This window comes from Rosa chinensis, chromosome 2 (genome assembly GCF_002994745.2).
Source record: "Rosa chinensis cultivar Old Blush chromosome 2, RchiOBHm-V2, whole genome shotgun sequence".
NCBI lineage: Eukaryota > Viridiplantae > Streptophyta > Magnoliopsida > Rosales > Rosaceae > Rosa > Rosa chinensis.
The window spans coordinates 37182135-37206230 of record NC_037089.1 but is presented as its reverse complement, the minus strand read 5'-3'; the positions used below and the strand labels follow the sequence as shown (position 1 = coordinate 37206230).

General features: G+C 37.3%; 1 protein-coding gene across 1 annotated transcript; it reads left to right on the top strand.

Annotated features, from left to right (window-relative positions):
* The first annotated feature begins 539 nt into the window (after nucleotides 1-539).
* On the top strand, nucleotides 540-2138 carry LOC112184242 (zinc finger BED domain-containing protein RICESLEEPER 2-like). The gene has a single exon (XM_024322507.1). The coding sequence runs from the start codon at nucleotides 540-542 to the stop codon at nucleotides 2136-2138; it is 1599 nt and encodes a 532-aa protein (XP_024178275.1).
* Nucleotides 2139-24096: the final 21958 nt, after the last annotated feature.

Below are 24096 nucleotides of genomic sequence, written 5' to 3'. Positions count from 1 at the left end.
ACCGGACCGAGTCGGACGGGAACCGGAGATTCGGTTTGGTTTCAACTTAAGAAAACATGTCAAAATGGAAGCACCGAACCGTTTTAGAAAACCCGGTTCGGTTCCGGCTACGCTTTTTCCTTACTATCCGGAACCGTTGGAACCGGTATCCATGTCTAGTAGCTGAGTAGCCCATATATTCATTCACTAAAGCCCATGTATATGCAAACCTCAGGCCCGTTTCTTTGCAAGTCAACACGACATCACGACTTAAACACTCGACCTAAACGGCTTAACCTAAAAATCTCTCAACTCTCAAAGCCTCAAACACTCAACCTTAGACCTGCGGTCGAACAGTCGAACACAGTGCACTTCCCTCAGTTGAGTCAGTTCCCTGATTCAAAGTTTCAAACCCAGAATCCGTCTATCTTCATAACCCCATATGTGCTTCAAAACCCAAAATTCCAATTCTTAAATCCCAGTTTGTATCCCAAACCGGCAAATTGTAACTAATCCCTAATTCCCAATTCCTCCCAAATCGTTCAATACTTCGACTGCAAATGAGTTTGAATTCACTTTCTTCTAATTCAAGTACTCGGAGTCCTGGAAATGAGATTATACCTGCAACACAGCAAGGAGAAGAGACTGAAGGAGCTCAGTCGCATCATCCTAGCACCACGAAGAAAGGTGCTGCAAAGATTGCTGCTGCAAAGAGAAAGAGGGCAGAGAAAGCTCAAAAAGTGAAGAAATCTAAGGAGAGAAGTTGGATTTGGGCACATTTCATAAAGGTGGAGCACCCGCTTATGGAGACTGTGGATGGAATTGAACAGGAAGTTGGCCACACCACAAGAGCACAATGTAAGTATTGTACTACTCACCTCGCATGTAATTCGACTAGTAATGGAACTAGTTCTCTGATTAAACACATAGAGGTAATATGCAAGGAATATCCGGGTAGAAAAGAATTAGCAGCGAGTCAAACTCAGCTTGGTGCTGATGACTTAGATGAAAATATGGTAACTAGGCACTGGACTCAAGAAGCTTGCATTCAAGCTGCTACGGTTATGATAGTGATGGATGAAATGCCCTTTAGTTCCATAGAAAGACCAGGTTTTAAGTATTTCTGTAAGGTGGCTATTCCGAAATGGAAAAATCCCTGTAGGAAGGTTATAGTGAAATTTTTTTTGCAAATGTATCAGTCGAAGAAGGAAGAGCTTAGGAAGGAATTGAGTTGTCATTGTGTGTGCTTGACAACCGATACTTGGACATCCCTTCAAAACATCAACTATATGGTATTGACTGCGCATTTCATAGATAATGGGTGGAAATTGCACAAGAGAGTTCTAAATTTTTGTGTAATATCAAATCATCAAGGAGCTACAATCGGAAGAATTTTGGAGTCATGTTTGAGGGCTTGGTCTATTGATAGAGTCTTAACTATTTCTGTGGATAATGCTTCTGCAAATAAGCATGCCATAGATTACATTAGGGACAAAATGAACGATTGGGAAAAGAGTGCTATTTTTGGTGGGAAATATCTGCATGTTCGGTGTTTAGCACATATAGTCAATCTCATTGTGAGGTCTGCCCTACATTTACTGGATAAATCTGTGTCTAGTATAAGGAATGCAGTTCGATATGTTAGATCAAGCTCATCAAGGTTAGATGCATTTAGGTCTTGTATTGAAAAAGAGGTGGGTGATTGCAAGAGGATTTGTGTGTTGGATGTTCCAACAAGGTGGAATTCCACCTACATTATGTTGGAAACAGCTTTAGAGCTTAGAAAGGCATTTGATAGGCTGAAAGATGATGAGGACAGTAAGTACACGTCTTATTTTGATGAAGATGAAGAGGCTGTTGAGGAAGATGGTGAAGAGCCGGGTGATTTCAGTGTTGATTTATCTGCAATTAGGAGCAGCAGGGCATCTAGGAAGAGGGTTGGACCACCTAATGCAGCAGATTGGGAAAAGGCAGTTGTGTTTGTCAAATTCTTGAAGGTATTTTACAATGTAACATTGAGTGTTAGTGCCACAAATCACCCTACCTCACCAAAAGCTTTCCATGATATTGTTTCAATCCATGTTGAGATTGAAGATTTGTTTTGTCAACCTGTGGACAACCATGATGTTACACAAAAGATCCTATTTCAGATGGCGTAGAAGATGAGGGTCAAGTACCAAAAATATTTTGGAAAGCTTGGGGACATCAACCAACTATTGTTGGTTGCCTTGGTTTTGGATCCGAGGTATAAGATTCTATTTTTTGAAAATGTGTGCAAGAAGATGTTGAACATGGAGGATTTAGTGATTAAGAAAAAGAGTGCTTAATTGAAAGAATTGGTGGTCTCCTTGACTGATCTGTATGCAGCTGCGCTGCCCTCACAGAGTTCACAAAGAACTAGATCATCTGAGGTGACTCAAACTGCTGGCAGTAGCAGATACACTTCAACTAGAGTTACCGGGAAGATGGCAGATATGCTTGAGGAATGGGATAGAGAGCTTGAAGATGGTGATGCAGTGGTGGTGAACAATGAGGTAGATAGGTACCTTCTAGACCCTATAGAGAAGCCTTCCAAAGGCACTGAGTTTAATATTTTGACATGGTGGAAGCTGAATGGTCCTAAATATCGTAACCTCCAAACTGTTGCCAAAGATGTTCTTGCCATCCAAGTGTCGACAGTGGCAAGTGAATCTACTTTTAGCACCGGAAAGAGGATTATAGATCCTCATAGGAGTTCTTTGACTCCTAGATCAGTTGAGGCATTAATTTGCCTTCAAAACTGGCTGAAATCAGATTCCATTACAGGCCTGGCTTATGTTCCTACTCCGGAGGAAATGGAATGGTTTGAAGAAGTGGAAAAAGGTGTGATTCCCTCATTGTTTGTGTTTGACTTTTTCTGTTACCGATGTTGCAGTTTCTGATCAAATCCATGTGTTTCAATTATTTGTTATGTAGAACAAGATAAAGAAGAAAGGGAAAGGAAGGAGAAGGAGGCAACTACATCATCGATACCTTCAAAAGGTAGTAAGGTCAGTAGGACATCCACAACTTTTGATGCAGCTAAGTCAACCAAAAGAAGTTCAAGAAGCATCAAAGTGACTGCCTAAGGTGAGCAACTTTGTTTTTGTTTTCATTTCAGTATGTAACTATGTATCATTTTGTGAAAATCAGTAAGTATAGAATGCAGTTTGTGACTTTGTGTAGTGTTTTCAGTTTATGCTTTGTTCATTGTGTTGTGTATTGATGTGTAAAAGAGTGATACATAATACATATCAGTTTGTGTCATTTCAATTCATTGTGTTTTTGTATCAGTTTGTGTCATTTTAGTTCATTGACACAAACTTTGCAATCTGCAGTTTGCTTTTGCATTATGTTTTTGCTTCTGTTTTGGTTCCAGACTTTGCGACTATTTTGCTTCTGTTTTGGTTCCAGGTTTTGTGAATGTGTTGGTTATGTTTTGGTCCATGTTTTGGGACTGTTTTGCACTTTTGCTTTTGTTTTGGTTCCATGTTTTGGTCTCATGTTCAATTGTACTATTAATGCAGGAATTCAGTTTTAAAGCATCTCTCTCTATGAAGTATGGACTGTGGATCAAAGAATGAATGCAATTTGGAAGTTGGAATGTGGAGTAAACTGGTTTATCGATTTCAGTATATTGGTTCTTTTTCATTCAAAGATGTTTATGTTGCACATGTGCAAGACTGAAATATTTGTGGATTGTGGATACAATTCTTTGTGCATTGTAATGATTGTACTGCATCAGTTTATTGTTGGAACAATCTTTGTTTCATTGTTTCTTTTTCTTATTTTCATGCCATTAACTGATTAGGCCATTAACCGTTTTCATTGATTGCATTATGTAATAGTGTAATCTCAACTCTCAAGTAGTTGAAGACTTGAAGTTCTGTACTTTATGGAGATGGAACATTGAACTATTGAAGTTCATCAGTTGATTGAGTTTATATGTGTTGTGCTGCAGTCTTGTGTAGCTGGGAAACTATAATATTCTTTCATTTTGTTGTCAACTTCAGGAACCGAAAACACATCAAAACCGAACCGAACTGAACGGATCGGTTCTCGAACGGTTCCTAATATAAATGACATGGTAACCGAACCGAAAAATGATTATCGGTTCCGGTTCCGGTTCCGGCATAATATGACATTTTCAGAACCGATCCCAGGCCTAATATTATGTAAATTTTCAGCTAATTTGAATTCTTTAATGAATTCATAATCATGATTTACAATTATTAACATAAATCAGATTTGATTTGTCAAGCTATTTGATTTAATTCAATATCTTCATGATTTTACAAATATAATCTAAACCCTAATCTCTACGTAAAACTTCAACAGTCAGATGGTCGAAATATGATCAAAAAGTGGTTTCGCAAGAAATCTCTAAAAAAACAAAAAAAATCCATAATGGAAGGGCACTATAAATCTACGGTAGATAAATTATATAAATATATGTTTTTTATTTGTTGTTATTGACACCGAAAAATTTAATTTACACAACATTTTAGTGTATCCATAGAAAAAGAAAATCACAAAATTCACTCTCTTTCACTTTGCTAGGGTTTCAATTTTAGCACATTTCTTCAATCCTTCATGGCTTAGATTATATAAATGATTGTGATGCAGCGAAGTGGACCAAATTTCGAACGCAAATGAAATATGAAACCCTAATTTCCGTTGATTCTTTAGATTGAGAATAGCTGCGAATTATAGGATAAACATAATCGATAGATACCTAAATCGGTTGTTGATTCTCAACATGAGAATAGCCAAAGATTAAAGAGGCATCTAACCTCTTTTATTCCCCAAGGAATAGTTGAGTTGATAGAATAAGAAGATAAGAAAAACTTCTCATCAAATTTTATTAATTCATAAAAAACCAAATGTTACAATGAAAAGAAGGGTTTTTTTTTTAATATATTTTTTAAAAGGGGTTTGGAACCCAGCCTACTTGGGAGGCTCAGCCCCACACTCGAATATTATATAGTCTCCAAACCCTAAAACAACTAATAATTATAAAAATCCAAAATTGGCTATGAAAAGTAAAATAAAATAAAGAAAATAACATAGTTATCAGGTCACGTGCGACTAGTAGCATGAAGATCGGTGACCAGTCGCATGCGCTCTGCCTTCGTCGTGAAAAGTAGCACATAGGCTGCGACCAGTAGCACTTCTGGATGGACCACATTAGACTGTTAGTGTTGTTTTTAGCTTTCATTAGCCAACTCTATTCTACTAGACCTTGTGACTTTCCGAAGATAGTGCCGACTTGGTCGATCTATCATTTTCTTTCTAATTGCGCATTCAAGGAGTCTTTACGGGTACTGTTAGAGCAAGTTCACCGATGCCCTCTTGACCCCAGTTGGGCAAGGTGATGTGGTGACTGACATGGGAGAAAAAATGGCTTCCACCGGTGGAGAAGTGACCGCCTTCTTCATGAATTTTGGCGACACAGGCGAAGAAAAAGGCTAAGCCCCTAACCAATTTCTTGACCCAAGCTTGCCAGCTACCAGCTCGGCCACAGCTCCCAATCTTGGTTGACGTCAGCAACTCGGCCAAGAGACCTCTGCGCGTCGTTGCCAATCTTTTGTTGCGTAGTGGAGAAGATGCCGGACCGACAAGCCGATGCCACCCAAAACATCAATTCCATCAAAACTCGACTATAATCGAAACCAAGTATATAAACGTGTAGAACATGAAGAGAAGAAAAATGTCTATACCTCATGCATCAACAACAGTGGCCGGAGTCGCCTGAATTCGCTAAAACCCACTGAAGAACCTTAGAGTTTCCAATGTTTGATTCTTCCTCCACGGTGAACGATTCGTCAAGCCATAACCGATGGCATGTTGGCGACTTCCGGATGAACAAGTTGATGCCAGTGCGCCATCATACGGTGGCTGGCGGCGAGAATAAGGTTGGATCCTCAAATCAGGTCGTCGGGTCTCACTTTCGGCTCAAGAGAGATCGAACCTTCTGAGACGATCTGATTCGTCCAATCCTTCCAAGGCTAAATATAGCCTAAAATTCAGAATTAATCACGACCAGGATGAACAGTGCAAGTTTGCACGGCCCAGATCACACCATTGATTTTCTTTTCTTTTTCCATAATGTTTCAATAGTTCCTAAACTTTCGAAATTCGCGAAAATTATCTTTGGTATCCAAAAAATTCCCCAAAAATTTTCAGGAACTCATCATGTCGTGTACTTTATTATCACACTCTTAAATCAAGGATTTCATCTTATGAAAAATAATCTCGAGCACCTTTATTAATTACCGAGATCGTAAATTAATTTCTCAACTATCTCAACTTTGCTTGACAATTTTTCTCGGGCTCACAGATTTGCAGCAAACCTAATTTTCCCTTGACATAATGAAGCTACTCTTTGATCCTTGTTGTTATCCCTTCTACATCAATTTGATCCTTGTTGTTATCCCTTCTACATCAATTATACATAAATGTCCATTATTACCATCTATTTACATCAAATATATTTCAATTTTACAATAAACAAAATATTAAATAATTCAATAAATAGTAACTGACCGGTCAAGAAACAGAACATGTGGAAACACATGTCCAGTAATGTCTTGATCCAGTGACCTTGATCTTTTCCCCCAACGGGTGAACTTGCTCTTAAGCAATTATGACTCCAATTAATGGTGGAGCGATCATATTTGCACAGGAGCAAGCCAATAGATTCCTTGTTTGTCTTCCTTCAAAGACATTTGTGTGAGTGTTTTTTAGAAGTCACCTGGCTATTTGGTGTCATGGTCATTCTCGACCCATATGATAGCCTATCTTGATCTTTTCCCCCAATGGGTGAACTTGCTCTTAAGCAATTATGACTCCAATTAATGGTGGTGCATGCGATCATATTTGCACGGCAGCAAGCCAATAGATTCCTTGTTTGTCTTCCTTCAAAGACATTTGTGCGAGTGTTTTTTAGAAGTCACCTGGCTATTTGGTGTCATGGTCATTCTCGACCCATATGATACCCTATCTTGATCTTTTCCCCCAACGGGTGAACTTGCTCTGAAGCAATTATGACTCCAATTAATGGTGGTGCGATCATATTTCACGGGAGCAAGTCAATTGATTCCTTGTTTGTCTTCCTTCAAAGACATTTGTGCGAGTGTTTCTTAGAAGTCACCTAGCTATTTGGTGTCATGGTCATTCTCGACCCATATGATACCCAGCCTTGACTCCTAGCCCCTTCAAAAATTTTATTCTAGCCGATTGAAAACCTATTACATGTACGTGTTAAAATTTTGGGGTCTATCTTATGCTAGCGAATCACATGTCACAAATTAAAGGCAGTAGACACTGAGTTGACCAATCTTAATTGTATTTGCATTGATTTCTATGTATGTATCATTTAATAATACCTAAAGTATAATGTTGAATTGCCTAGTTAAGTGATTCTCTTAATTGTCGTGTCCCTAACAGACTATTTTATGTAATTTCGCTCTTGCAAGACAATTGACGTTTTTACTTTAAAAAAAAAAGGGAAAATATCACAAATGGTCACTGAGTTATGACCTATTCGACACTTAACTCACTGTATTTTCAACAATATCACTTAACTCACTCACTTTTACATCCGTCTTTCACTTAACTCACTATCGTTAATTCTACTGTTAAAAGCCATTAAAATTGAGGGTATATTTGTTTGAACACTAAAAAAATTAGGGGTGGCTGAAAATGCCGGACCTGCCGAAACCAGCCGGAAACTGGCAGAACCGCCTCCATCGGAGCAGAAGGAAGTGGTAGCCGGAGGTGCGGTACGGTAGTACCGTACCGGAGCAACGTTTTGGGCTCGGTAGTGGAACAGCCAATTGCATAGGTTCGGTGATACCGAACCAGCCGAGATAGATATTTTTGGGTTTAATTCCAAAAAACACTACCCTCTTGCGCCTGCCAAGGATCGAACCTTTGCCACTCTTGCTACAAACTCAAGCCACTTACCACTAGGCCACCAGCTTGCATGTTAATGATGGCGCATAAATGAACAAATATAGTTGAATCAGAAAACAGAAAACAGAAAATTAAAAACTCTTTCTTGTCTTCTACTTCAAGACAAGTATGATTGAATGATTCTCTCTCTTCTTCATTCTTTCTCAGTCTCTTCCTCCTCTGTTTTTCTCTTTCTGCACTCTCTCTCTCTCTCTCTCTCTCTCATTTCTGACTTTTGTTCTTCTCATATTCTTGTTCTTCTTCCTCCATTTTCTCATCATTTTTCTTCTTTTCTCTATTCTTCCACCTTTGTACTCTTCCTTCTTTCTGTTTCTTCTTCCTCCTCATACTGCAATCCTCATCTCCTTCGCCGGATTTTATCTCAGCAGTTCTCCAAATTCCGACGATCGAAATTTTCAAATACCGGCCAAAACCAACCGTTGAAAGCGATAACCCAAAGCTCTGGCACGGCTACGGCAACACATTTGGCGAAACCGAAGAGTTTCGGTCGATATTCGGCTGACGTCAAAAACGCCGGCAACCGTACCACGGCCAGCCCTAAAAAAAATGCATTTCTAACTTAAAAAAAAAAACAAATTTAAAAAAAGACAATTTTTTTTTCAAATTATATTTAAATTAAAATAAAATCATTTTCATTAGGAATTTCAGAAATTGAAAAAAATCTAATAGATTTAGATTTTTTTTCAAGTTAAAAATGTGTTTTTAAGCGTTTTGACAAAAATACCCTGACTTGATACACATTTACGCAAGCGAACGTATTATTGTCAAGATAGGGAAATATTATGTCGAAAGTTTATCGTACCACGGGGATTAGTGGCTAACCCACAATTCTTGGGTAATCGGAAATAAAGACACTTAGCAAACAAAGAAAAGAAAAAGAAAATAAATAAAAATGTTAATCTAAGGCACCAAGCCTTCGCAATGCTCGGCTTTGATTTTCACCAAAGCCTAATCAAAACTAAGAGCCTAGTGATGAATATTTACAATGAGTTGGAGTTTAATATTTTGAGAGATGATTTTAGATTAACAAAATGTAATGAAATGTAAAGCAATTAATAAAAATGAAAATAAATTAATAAAAGTATAACCAAATAAATGGGAATGTCGGGTGTTAGGGAGGTTCCTTTACCAAATTTCATGTGTCGGAAGCTAATCTAATGTAGATGCATATTTCCTATTTTGGCGGTAGTCGTATCCAAGGCGGTTCAAGGCACAAGGACCTAAATTCCCTTTCATGGTATTCCTACTCCAGTTCAAGGGCCGTAGGAACTCACTTGGCATGAATTAGAGCCGGTTCAAGGGTCACTAATTCACATCAAGAGGCGTAGAGACCGAGGAATTAGACTACTATGCGACCCGCCCGCGCAATCACGCAACGGGTGTAAATCACCATGCTTATAACCCCTCGAATACGAAATTGAAGGTTTCTAGCTTAGGAATTAGAGGGGGTCAAGCCTCTAACTCCATCCTAGACATGCTCAAAATACACACCCTAGAGTTGACTAGGCTCCTAGACATGCATTTTAACCCAACAAAAATAGATATAAGCATCCATCATATGAAAATTGCATCATTATATTAAATTAAACATCTTTTACACAAAATTTGGGTTAGGGACACACCCCTAACCACCAACAAGGAAATTACTCACAACCCATAATTATAAACATCAAAGATACAAAATTCAAAGGGAAAAGAGTATAGAAATATAGGAGAAAACAAGGGTAGCCACAATTAGCTAGAAAGCTAACATGACTATCCTTGAATTATAACTCTCACAATTACCCAAGTCTTGAATCTTGTAGAAGAGAAGCCTTTGATGAATTCTTAAAGCTTTGGGTGAGTAAATCCTTGAAATCCCTAAAATAAAACTAAAGAAAAGAGAAAAAAATGGAGGAGAAGGAGAGAGAGAGAGCTTTTGGGCTGCTCTGTTTTAGGTGTGGTGCGGCAGCTCTGTACTAGGGTTCTCCCCCCTGGGAATAAGAGTTGGTGCTATATATTTGGAGTCGTGGTGGCTGTTGATCAAAGAAAGAGGAAAATTAATGCATCTTGTCCATTGGTCAAGAGGGGAAGAGAATTTAACGGTGATGGTTGCTGTGAATGTATAGGAGCACGTGCTGGTTTTTCTTTTGGTCGGTAGACAATGAAATGATATTGGCCAAAATTGGTCTGGCGGTGCAGATGCAAGGATGCATTGTTTAATTAACCATTTGGTTAATTAAATGATTGTGTCATCATGCATGGACTATTATATATGTAAATATAAATATATATATATAAATATATATATAGAAATATATATATATATATATATATATATTTCTGTTTCTATTTCTAAAATCTATCCCGCCGCACGTAACGTTCTGGATTTATATTCCGCTCCTTCACCGGCATTGACTATGGTTAACCCATAAAGATCACTTCGTCCTTTTATCAGAAATTCCAAATTGCGCTATTTTTGCATCATTTTCTCTCAATTTCCGTAACTCCACTTATTACCTACAAAACAAATAAAATTGGATTAACTACATTATAATTGGCTCAAGTATTAGCTTATTTCTAGTGTTTTAGATACAATTACATGCATATAAATGCTTGTAATCATACCCTCAATTTTAACAGCTTCTAACGGTAGAATTAACGGCAATGAGTTAAGTGAAAGACTGATGTAAAAGTGAGTGAGTTAAGTGATATTGTTGAAAATACAGTGAGTTAAGTGTCGAATGAGTCATAACTCAGTGACTATTTGTGATTTTTTGCCTAAAAAAAAAATTACAGAACCTTGTTTTACCCTTTTAACTTTGTGTTATATGTAAATTGTTGATAGTAGTATCCTCTTTGAAGAGAGTATTGTAAGTGGGGGTCTATTCAATTTAGATTCTAGAAGATTGTGTTTGAGTTTTCAAAATTCATAGATTTACTTAATCTAAGGAGCGTTTAAATTCCATATGGACTTTGATTGATTCTAATGGATTGATTTATCAATATTTATTTAGATTTTAACAAGTCTTTATGATGTTTTTGGTAGTGTTTTTTTTTTCTTTTCTTCTTTAATTAAGTAATGGATATATGGATCCAATGATAATGTTATCTAAATGACAAAAAAGTAGAGCAACAAATCTCCCCTATTTCATTTTTTTTTTGGTTAAAATCTGTTTAGTCCTTATATTTTGCCTCTAATATCAATTCAGTCCTGGACATTCTAATTTCATCTGAAAACTCCCTGAACTCTCAATTTCCCTCTAATAGGTCCATTCCGTCCAAATGCTTTGTTAAGTCTCTAACTTGGCTACTCAATGGGGGCCATTTGAAAGGTAAAATTACCATTCCAGCCTTATTTTTTATTCCTTTTTTTCTTTTCTTTTTGCCTACCTTCTTTTTCCTCTGCCCACCTCGCTTTAAATTCAATTTAGACCCAGACTTGGCCGTGGTCGCCATGACTGGAAAAACCAAGCTCCATATCAAATTGCACACACAACCGACCACCATATAGATCAGATTCTACTAATTCTCTGCCACTTCAACCAGTCCCAGAGCTCCTCCTGGTTCTTGACGTCGAGGCTTTAATCATGGTTGCCCGACATGAACATGTTTTAGTCGAGGATCTGATTGATAAGTTGGGCCGAGTGGTCGGTGCTCCGTGACCCAATGAATCCCACCACGACCACGCCATCGGTAGAGGGAGGGTCTGAGGAGGGAATTAGAATGGTTGGGGAAAAAGGTGAAGAATAGGAAGAAGGGGGTGGGCAGATCAGATTCGGGAGCCTCAGGTCGATCATGGAACGTTCGAATCCTGACAGCGGAGAAATTGAGGATTCAAGAGCAGATTTCCCGGACTCATCTGGTGAGTTCAGTGGCATGGAACAACTGGAGGTGTGATATGAGACTCTTGCTCGGAGTCATGGGAGCTCTGTTTTCCCTCCTCCACATAAGTACCTTCGACCCTCTGCTACATCAGCACCTTCGACCCAACTCACTCCTTTCGTAAGCTTTCAAAATTCATCTGGTTTTCTTTTTCTTTTCTTTTTTTTTGTTGAAAGCTTGATCTTTTCTTCTTCTTTGTTTTTGACGAATAACAACAAAAGCTTTGTGTGAGTTGGGTCTGTTGTAGTTTGTAAATCAAAGGTTGGGTTGAACAAGAAGAAAAGGGGAAAAAAAAGGGAAAAAAAAAGGGAAAAAAAGATTGTAGGCAAAAACAAAAGGAAAAAAGGAATAAAAAAATAAAAAATAAAAAAAATGAAGGAAAAAAAACCAAGGCTGAAATGATAATTGTACCCTTCAAATGGCCCCATTGAGTTGCCACGTCAGAGACTTAATGGAGCATTTGGACGGAATGGACCTATTAGAGGGAAATTGAGAGGTCAGAGAGTTTTCAGATGAAATTAGAATGTTTGGGACTGAAATGATGTTGGAGGCAAAGTACAGAGACTAAACATATTTTAATCCTTTTTTTTTTATGTAAAGGATCAATGCATAGATGACCAGCCAACAAACCAGAGTCTAACGTACACTTAAAGACAGAAAAATGACGGGGTAATGACCAAACTCCTATCTAAGTAATGTAAACTCATTACAAGTTAATTTAAGCCCGTTTTGTAAAGCGAACTCATAAACAAAGAACAACTCTGTGTCTTCTAGGGAAAAATCATTGACTAGCATCCCCATTAGGCAGGTGCGCAATTACGGTACCAACAGAGAGCCATTTCCTAGCAAAAAAATAGGAGCAATTCCTTATCCATAAGCCGCTTGAAAAAAAATGTCAATCTTATTCAAGATAATTACTAACTTCCGTAGCCATCTTGATCTGAAAAAAATTGGTCCTGGACCATATACCAAACCAAATGCCCAACAGTGTCCACCTCTTAGGCCAAGCCCACTCCCATCGCTAAGTGATTAATGAGGATGGTAAGACACCCTCCATACTGGCCCACAACATAGAGCCCAACAACCCAAATTTGAGCCCAGGCCCAAACGGCCAAGCCCAAACCAGAGCAAGAAGAGCAATAGCTCTAATCATCTTCTACCAATCCATCACCGCCGCAGCCAAGGTCTCCGGGGCAAGCAATTCCGGTACCGCATCCCCTTCAAGTTCCGCTGCCTACCTTCTGCTAACCAAGCCGACGGCAAACGAACCAGAATCTGGAAAAGAAACTCCGATCTTCTACACTCAATACCCCGAAGCCAATTTGTTGCCTCGACCTCACCGAACCTCAACCACGACTCTCCTAGAAAGAGTCTTGATCAGAAATCCTTTTGGCGTCCAAGCTAGATGACCCGACGACGAACCGACACGAAGTCGAACCTCCTGAATCGACCCCCCTGAACTCTGCTTCTCACCACGAAGCTTCTACCTATTCGACGAGGAATCTTGTCTGCTATAGGGCTGGGCATTTTATCCCGTAAACTGGGAAGACCTGTCCAACCAGGAACGGTCCGGGCCCTGAATTTTTTTTTACCTGAAACAGTTCGGTCCGGGCTTGAAGTATATAAAAAGGGCCCTGGCCCGGGCCCTGTGTTCTCAAAGAAGAAAAGCCTGTCAAGCCCGTATATTTCATTATTAGGTCTTTTATTCTCTCCACGTGTCTTTCTTTTCTCTCTTCACGCGTCCTTCTTCTCTCCACTCGTCAGTCTTTCAGTTTCTTCTTCTTCTTCTTCTTCTTCTTATTCTTCTTCTTCTTCTTCTACTTCTTCTTCTTCTTCTTCATCTTCCTCTTCCACGTTTGCTGTAAAGGAAGCCTAATCTATCACGAAACCTCAATCCCGAAGCCTAATAGCAAGAAACTTCACAATCTTCGCAACTATTTCTGCTTCTCTATGATTCTTCATCTGGAGATTGCACACCCAACTCTTTCCTACACTCCATCTCCACCACTGAACTCTATGCGGCGCCTTCGCTTTCCGTCTCCACCTGCCTCGGCGTCCAGATCCTTGCAGTCGTCCTCATTGAGCCCACCCCATTGGATCTTCGCTGGTGGTTATGCACCTATGCCGAATCCAGAAATATTGCATAAGTTTCTCTATAACTGGTGGCTTTGATTCAAGATCTGAGATCATTTTTTTTTTTGATTAGATTGGTGGTTTAGGTGAAATCTCAGATCGCAAATGGAAATTGATGTCCCTGTGTTGAATAGAGAGTTTGGGTTATCACTTGGATTTTAGGAGAATTCAGTGCATATGCAAGTTTTGCAATTTGGATTATAGAGTTGATTATATCTAATCCTGCAATTTTGTATCATTGTGTATCCCGTAGCCAACAGGATATATAGAGCATACATTTAGGGTTAGATGGCACCTACAAAGAGGAAGATTTGAATTCGTTTCGCAGGCTCACCTAGTCTATGTGAAGGGAGGTTGGTATGATTTGAGATTGTGTTGATCATGACAGCAAGTTCTTTGTTTTTTTTTTTCAAGGCCAATTGGGGCCCTAAAGCCTGGAAAACCGGCCCGAAAAAAACGGTCCTGGCCTAGTTCGGTCCCAGACTTTAAAACACAAAATTTGGGCCCAGCCTGAAAATAACTGGCCAAGTTCAGGCCCTTCAAATTATATACACAGCCTAGCCCGTACCCAGCCCTAGTCTGCTACGTTCGACTGGAAAAAACAGAGGAAACCCAAGGGGTACCACCACCGTTATCCCTCTACTCTCTTCTAAGGGTCGAAGAGCTATGAAAAATTTGATAGCCCTATTTTCTAATCTTTATTTTCCTCCCTACTTCCTGTTGTCTAATGCTATATGAACAATAAGTGAAAACTAATCACCACTTGAATTAATAAAGTTTTATACTTGAACCATGTACAAAATACTCTGCAATGTTATAAGCAATTAACTTTGACAACCAAATGAGTTAGCGACCCCTAATTTTTAAAGAAACACATCACTAAATATGTGATTTTCTAGTTCCTCGTACTTGCATATTCCTTGCACACTTTAAATATAAATTAAGTTCATCCAACAATTCTGATTAGAAAGTGAAAAAGAAGAATTAACATTAGAGGTAGTAAAAAGTAGGTTTTCCTTAGTTTGGCCTTTGCAATCTTAACTACTAGTTAAGACTTGATTAAAGGCACATTTCATTATGGCATGCACTTCATAATAGAACTCGGGATCTTCAAGATAATCTGAATCATACTAAACATCCTGACAGTTGTACTCGTTGGAATCAGTGGTAACCCATACCATATGAACTATATATAGCTGAGTACTTAAGGATTCTCATTCTTTTAATGACACTGAAGTCCCAGAAATAGTGTCAGGAAATAGTCCACTCCTCATTCATATTTTTTCGTGTGGAGTAGTACCATATCTTTCGCTATAAACTTTGTCTCCCTATTCAATAAACTGTGCATGATAGAATGCTCCAAACAGCTTCAGTTGCCAGTATCCGATATTGATTTTGTCCCTGTATTGTACCCACCAATTATCTATATCCTAGTCCTAAAGAAACCCAATTGGAGAAAGAAAAAATAAAAATGTTAGTCTGATATACAATGTGGACAATATATATAGCTCGTGATGTTGTGTTGTTACATATAATGTGTTATGTTACCACACTACAAGCTGACCACATGAGGGGCATATTTTTTCTCACCTTGAATATGTAAATGATGATTCTGTATGGAAGGCCATAGCGAATAGAGATTGGGTAGATTGCAGCACCAAGAGCAATTTCATGGCTGGTTTGAGCAAACCCGGGACAAGTAAGATCAAAGCAACTTATTCTCTTGTGAAGCATTAGCCTGCTTGGATGAACAGGTATCATATCAAATTTAGTAGTACCTAGAGATCAACCAATAGAGAACTTGTCATGGTAAATTCAAATCAACTCACCATACCGTCCAATACACAATAAAAATATTTTAAATGTCTCCATATACACTCGGATCCACCTGAAGAAAAATTAGAATTTTGCATAAGAGAAAGTGCCATATTAAGATCATGACTGTGATAGAGTTGTGGTAATTAATTTACATATATATACTGCCCATCCTGATTCTACACTCTCATAGTTCATAATAAGGACCACTGGCAAGAGAAACATAAGAATTAGAGTAATTGTTTTTTTCACCAACAGTGCAAGAGACGAAGAGATTTTCAGAATGATATCTGAACTTACAAAGTTATCAATATGATATATAAACTCATTTTTTTGTAATAACATTGTTGGGGACAAAAAATTCCAAACAACATTTGACTCACTAGTGAATGCGGATTGCAGCGGGAGCTGAGCAGGAATGATCGAGAAGTTTTCTTTGCTTGTTGATTGATATTTGACTGTCGGCTCAAAGAGGAAGGGGGAATACCTGCAGAAATCCCTCTGATGCCTAAGTCAATAATTGTCTAAGTCAAGTGTAGTAGAAAGAATTGGAATGAGAAGTCTTACCTGGTCGTCGTTACCCCTATTTATAGGTGTGGCAAGACTTGGGTCATAAGTTGTCATTACTACCGTCTCCATACGTGTAACTACTATCGAGCTTTATGACAGTCCTCATTGCCTTGCCTTATGGTTGTAATGATTACTGTACCAATTGCTGTAATCATTGCCGTGCTCTATGACCGTCATCATTTATGCATTTACGATTGTAATTAACACCGTATTCATGGTTAAAATCATTCTTGTATTCATGGTGGGGTTAATTGTCGTGATTGATGGTCTGAATTTGTTGACCACCCCCACAAACGTCGTACCTACGGCAAATATCAATCACAAAACCATTAAAATGAAGCACATGTGACGCATATTATATTTTTTTTATAAAAGAAAAAAAAACTGACCACAATTCTTATTTCATCAATCTCTCTTTTCTCTCAACCCAATCTTATTCTCTCCTTTTCTCCTCGCCAACACCACCACATCTATTTTCTCTCATTTGTTTTTTATCTCTCTTCCTCACCGCAATAACACCATAGTAAAAACAAAGATGCAGATTGCAAGAAGCAAGCTTTGACATTTTAGATTTCCTGTTTTTTTTTTGTGGTTGAAGTTATCATTTGGATTTCTTCACTTGTTCAATTTTCTGTCGAAGGGTTGATAGAACCCAAAAAAGTAGTCGTAAAATAGTGTATGGAAGGCTTAGAGAACAATTTGGATTGTTAAAAGTAATAGGAAATTAGAGTTTTGCTTTGTGGCAAATGGGTAGGTTTGATATTGATTGCAAGTGGATATGTTTGTTCTTGTTGGAAAACCCAAGTGATTTTTTTAGATCTTAGAATATGGCATTGAGCTTTTAAAACACTTGGTGGGTTTCTATTCCTATCTCTATCTTTTATGTTCTTTTGCACCCATCCATTTTTCTTCTCTTGCAATCACCGACACCCTCCCTAATACTCTTTCTCTTTCTTGGAAACAGAAGGCCACCATACCTGTCCATTTATTTTCCTCTCAACCCCGAAGCCGCCACTTCCCCATGATCATGGGCTACCTTTTGATTCAAGACCAAGGTACTTACTGGGCATACATGATTATTTATTTACTAGGCATCTCAAACTCATTGGTCTTGAAGATTCAAATCAGGAGGAAGAAGAAGCACAAAAAGAAGAAGAAGAAAGAAAGAAAACAAATAAAATTAAAATAAAAACAATACTTTTGAAGTAAATTAGTCTTTTTGCCCTCATTAAGTGATTCACATGCGTCACAAGTGTAAAATTTAACCGTGTGACTGAAATTGACTAAGTACGACGTTATTAAGAGAAAATGAGTCCAGATATCATATTGATAATTTTATAAGTTCAGATATTATTCTGAAAAGTCCCATAGGTCTACAAACATTGTTGGTGAAAAAAACTCAGAGTAATCATCGTCAAACTCAACATTAGGATAAATAGGTGCCCAAACTTTGATATCTCGTTTGCCTTCTATATATCTGTACTCATCAGCAAACAATATTGACTTCTGCATTATATAACACAAGAATAAGAAAATTAACACGGTTTTAATTGGATATGATTATTACAATCTAGCTAGCTACAACAACATGCATGGAACTAATAAGAAATGTACATACCAAGTGTTTTGCTAGCGGAAGGTCCACAAGTTTGTTGTTGTCACTAGTCTCAGACTGTGATACTTGGGGAAGGTCCACTATTTCTTTCGCCCAAAGGCTGAGCTAGCTCTGAGCAGCTCCTTTTTCTGATTCTTCGCACCGGATTGTTCCCTCAAGGCAGCTAGAGTTCTTCTTACATGGTTGTGTCACCATCATCGAAGATTGCTCATTCCTTTTCTTCATTAATCTTTCAAATTTTTTATCGTAGACTTTTCATCTTATGTTGGATCATAACTAGGTGCCATCTGAAAATTTTCTCTCATAAGCATATGTCACGCGTAAATTGACAGCTTTTGTGGTTAAAATTGATACTATGTTAGCATAACATGTCAAATATGCGAGAGAGTGATTATCTGGACGATATGGTTCATGAGAGAGGGATGCTCAAAAGTTGGCTTCTTATAAATGTCAATGCAATCAATGATATCACCATCTTCACTTTACGCAAATTGTAGAGGACAATACCAGTCGGGAAAATTGATTATTGAAAAAAAATAGAGTTAGGGACAAATTAACCAACATGATACTGACCTGAATGCTTTTAACTGTAGGTTTTCTAGGTTGGCTTAGTTTTCGGTCAACTTACAAAATCTTTTGTTTAGAGAACATGTTACCCTCCCCAAATGCCACACAACATCCAATTAGAGTCACCCCAGAATAATTAGCAACCCCTTCAGTCTGATAATACCACCCTAACTCAACCTTTTCCCCAGTTGTTGTGACCTCTGTTTCACATATATGTATGCTTTTGGAAAGACCAAGAATCATGAAATGAAAACTTTATTTATATTATGTGAGATTGATGAACTAAGTCTATTTGAATCTATATACCTCAGCAATAAAAAACTTGTTTTCTGATTAGATTAAATGCAGAGCATCCAAATTTCTTCAGCCGAAAAATTTGCATGAGTGAACTTCCAATAAGGTTAAATTCATTCATTTTGTTCTCTATTTTATTTTTTACAAGATCTGGATGCAGAAGCAGAAGCAGATTTTTTCCCAACGATGGTTGTAGAATTGATGTTTTGTTGTGGTCTAGTTGATTCATTCCAGGTGTCATACTGGGTATGGTCCGGACCTTGATAGGTACGTGGATTTTTGATCCGGGACAACTTTAGATTCGGATCTAGAATTTGGGTTGGTTTTGTGGTGCTTGGGTTAGACCCTCTCGGGGTAGCGTAGGCATGTAGTCATTGTTAATTTTTCATGTTCGGCCGTGCTATGGATTCAAGGATGTCTAAATTGAGGTAATGTAATCCAGAAACTTGACTATATATAGATAAACAAATGTATAACCAATCAATGATAATTGGACTCCATAAAAGAAATATTGGAACGTATAAATCAACATAACATAATTTGCTTAGGGATTCGAAGCCTCTTCCGCTGCAACTGATACTTTGTGGAAAAAAAAAAACTAGCTAGTTAATTAGTAGAAAACAACCTGAGCTACACTATAACATAAGACATAATGACAATAAGAAGCTATGCGTACAGTGCCTTACATAATACAGTCCTTCTAGCTTATGATTAATAAGCCTTCTAAAGCCTATCTGACAATCGAAAATATGAGTCTCTCCACTTCTTCATTAACACTAGAGGACCACAAACTCCCTCAAATTAATCTTATAACGAACCAACTTAGCTCAACCGAACATACTCTGGACGAGTATCAATCATAAATTTCACGACGACTCGGATGTGACATATATGTAGTGGCAGAGCCACATTGGAGAACTGGGTCCCGTGACCCAGTTATAATATATATGTAAATGTTAGTTTGTCCATTGTAATATCTGACTAGTCTAGTGTAGTGGATGACAGATCAAATAGCAACAAGCGATGATCTTGGGTTCAAGACTTACAACAAGCAAGATTTTGTTTTTTGTTTTTTTTTTTTTGGTTTTTGGTTTATATATAATATGTTTTGGACATTAACACTATTTTTGTTCTACTTTTGAATTATTTTTAAAAACTTTAATATAATAATTGACAAATTACTTTAGGTAATTTAGGTAATTTATAAAATATCATTTTGGTGTTTTTTTTTCCTTTTATAAACTTTTGATATTTTGTGTATGCGTTTTTCTATTCTTTTATGGAGTTTTGATAATTTGTGTGCCCTACTTGAAATCAAAACCTGATTCGGCTACTGCATAAATGTATGGTACTGGCTTTTATTAACTGGCAAGCCTAGTAAGGGGTAACTGGCAAGCCTAGTAAGGGGTAATTGGCAGGCAAAATTAAGCAAGCTAGCATTACTACTGGGAAGTGAGTATTCCTCATAAGCTGTAGTAGAACTGAGTTTCCTCAGAAGCTACAGTAGAACATAGCTGTAGCAAGTAAATATTGACTCTTTAATTAAGTGTTAGCTACGGTAACATTTGAAAGTCTTGGACTCTTATATGGCGGTGCATGTTTCTTATTAGGGCAACTCCAACCCTAGTGTCAAAAGCCATTTTGGCTACACCGATCCAAATGCAGCATCTCCTAACCAATAGAAATTGTAGTCAAAAAGACCCCTAAGTCATTTGCTTAGTCAAAATGGCTAAGCTTTATAGAACGAAAGCCAAAATAGCTTTGGGGGGAGAGGAGGTGGACCCTAATGTCCACTGAGATTATGGTGAAAATCAATGGTCAGGATTCACTCTTCATTAATTTGATTCAAAATGGAAGATCCAGATTAATTGGTACAAAAATATAAAAAGTAAATATAATTACTTAATTTCTAATCTCACGGTAAAAAAAATGCAATAAATTAAATTCAATGGGTAATAAGTAAGTAATGGATTTTTAAATGAAACAAACTCACAAAAAATAAAAATATATTATTTTAAAATTTCATTAGTGACGATATATTCTATAAAATAATTATGCATGATGTATAATTTCAGATTGTAGTTAAATAATTGTCTAAAATGATTAAAATTCTAAAGTGACTATGGCTTTTGAAATGAGGTTGGAGATGCAAAATCTGAATGAATAGTACTGACATCAGGGGTGTCAAATTCATGAAATGGTTATGACTTTTGACTAAAGGGTTGGAGATATCCTTAATAGGGAGGAAATTAACAACGTAAACATATAAATTTAGAAGTAAATGACAGGGAAAGAAGAAGGCTTGTAGATCACTAAAGAGATATGCATGCACCAGTCAGTATCAGATTGATCTACACCATGGATCATTGGATCAGTCTAAGTCAATCGACTTTCATATTCATTAGTAATTTGGATGAGTGGGTAATTTTCTTGGGCAGCAAGAAAGAAAAACATGTGGTATGTTCTTGCCGGCCATCAGGTACAATAATCGACGACAACCTTTTGCCACAATATTCTTCAAGACACAATGACATATATGACTCCTCAGTCCTGATCAAGTCTTTACGATGATTTTACATCATTTTCAACAACTACAGCAAACTGAATGCTTTATATATATATATATATATATATATATATATATATATATAATGTATGCTAGCTGTTTCTTGTTATAAGAATTCAAGTATTCTAGTTCATGGGACTGCTTGCGCACAATTTTATTATCTTGTAGGTACAAGTTTTGATTAACTTGGTGTGTTGGCATTCCATACAAAACGGGAAAGTATCTTTGCAGTTTAATGGGTTTAATATCTTTTATTCATTTAAAGATATTTTTCCTGTGTGCCAAAGTATATTATTGATTTCCTAGGTATTTTAGGATTTGGTGTCCTTAATTGTTTATATTTCTTTTAACACAAAAAGATTTGTTTTTCCTTGTAGAAGGGGATTAGGGTAAATAGCTATTTTGGTAGTTTTGTTTGGGACGGCAGCAATTCTAAGTGGGTGGAAAAACAGACGGCATAAGAAGAGAACTTGGAACGCAAGAAGATCTTGAGGCGTCTTGCATGTTTGCTAATTGAGTCTTCATAAAGAGTCAAAACACTTGGTCCATGTTTAAGTGTTTTGATAGGAGCATTTTAATGCGACGTTTTAATAATTATTTCCTCATATTTTACTTAGTTATTTCCTTAAATAAATAAATTTTAATGTAATTTTTATTTTCTAGGTACCTTGGAATAAATGGAGCTGAAATGAGCTGAAATGAAGAAATGGAGTTTTCCTGGTCCGACTAGGATTAACGCAGGAATCCTGATGAGGCTAGGAAACCTGAAGGCATTAGGAGACAACATGATGACGTGGGAGATATTTTGGGAGATTAAATCTGATTTTTGCATGGGAAATCAAGGAGATTATGTGGAGAATATCAAGGGAGCATTTCAAGGAAGAAAAGGTTCAAAACAAGTCCAGATTCATTCCTCAATTCCCTCAAGATATGTTGGCTGAAATTAGATAATAAAATCTACAATTTTAATGTGAAAATCAAGAGAAAATCAAGGGAAGGACATTAAGGATAAAGCCATGGAGAGATTTAAGGGAGAAAAGGTCCAAAATGCGTCCGGATACATTGTCTAGGTTCATGCCTAGATATTTGGCCGAAAATTAAGAGAAAAATCAGATAAAATCTTGGGAAAATCAGCAATAATATATTTGGAAAGATTATGGATTTATTTTGGAGCTTTTTGATTGGTTGAGTGACATGGCAGAGCTGACGTGGCATTAATTAATTGGTTGGAGCTGTGTGGTGCAACCAGAAAATTCCTTAGAAATTAAATTCATAAAGCCTTGCCTTCCCCTATATAAACCCCCCTATGCTACACCACCACACAACACACCGCTTCATTCAGAAAATTCTCTCCATCCTCTTGTTTCAAGTCTCTGCGTCTTCAAGCAAAGAGAAGAAGAGAAGAAGAAGCCATGAAGCCTCCTAGCCGCCATCATCCACCTTGTGTCGTGAAGCTTTGGAGCCTTGCTTTCAAGATCCAAGACCAACGTCTCAAGCTTTCCACCATTCATCCTTCATGGTGTAATTCTATCTTATTCCATGTAACCTTTTTGGTTTTCTTTGTTTTGATTTCGTATAAACTTGATTTCTAGTTGACATAAACGTTAAGGGCAAAGTTTAAAGCCCATTTATATGTTTTGAAATAAAGTTGTGATTTCTATATGTTGATTTATATGTTGCTTATGTGAGATTGCTTGATTGATTTTGAATTATAGAAAACTTTTATATGTATGTGTTCTTTGGTGGCCAACTTAGGATATATGCATGTAATTGGAGCTAGATTTAAGTAGTAAAGGCTTTGGACAAAGGTCGAAATCAATTAAGGAGGATTGCAAATAGATGAGCTTTTTCATATTAGGTTGTGCACTTTGGTTGACATCCTTTCTGTGTTCTTCATGCATTGAATGTGTTCTTGAGTAGCTAGCTTTCTAGACTATGATTGCATGTTCAATAGGTTTAATTTAGGTGCTTTCACTTAGATTAAATATTGAAGGAAAGTAAAAAATGGGAAATCGTTTGCTTTCTAACGTTTCACATGGTCAACTTTTTTCTCATGACATAGAAAATCAACTATAGGAATTGTAATTGGATTTCTTGCATATGATTGTGGTTTTGATCTTTATTCCTTGCGTTCCACCCGTGTATATATGTTTTTACATTTTATTTATTTTATTTATTTTATTTTTGATTTAATAATCCTAAAACCCCCTTTTGTTTGTTTAATTTTTGTAAATAATACTTTATACTTATTTTAATTCTTTAGTTGTTTTTGCAATTACAGGTGTACCCTCAATCCCCGAATTAGAACGATCCCTATTTACCATATACTAACGATGACATTTTTCAGGGTTAAATTATGCGCTTGCTTTGAGCGTATCATGTTTTTTTATCATTGTTTCATATGCATAACTTCTCTTGAGATCAGTAGAGGAGCTGTGAAGAAGGAGAGCAATGTTTGGTGATCGTTCAAGTGAAGAAGGAGTTCAAGACGGAAGACAAAGTTCGTATTCGTTTTCTTCTAATCATTGTAGCCGAGCTAGTGCTATTCAAGTTTGCAAAGAACATATCATTCATCATAAGTTAATTCTTATTTTGGGTTCTCAAGTATAAGAGGCCCACAGTGTTTTTAATCTCATATTTGAGGTTTTCAGTGCGTAAGCAAAATCTGGTTCTGTTTGCTAATTTTTGTTTCTGCTGC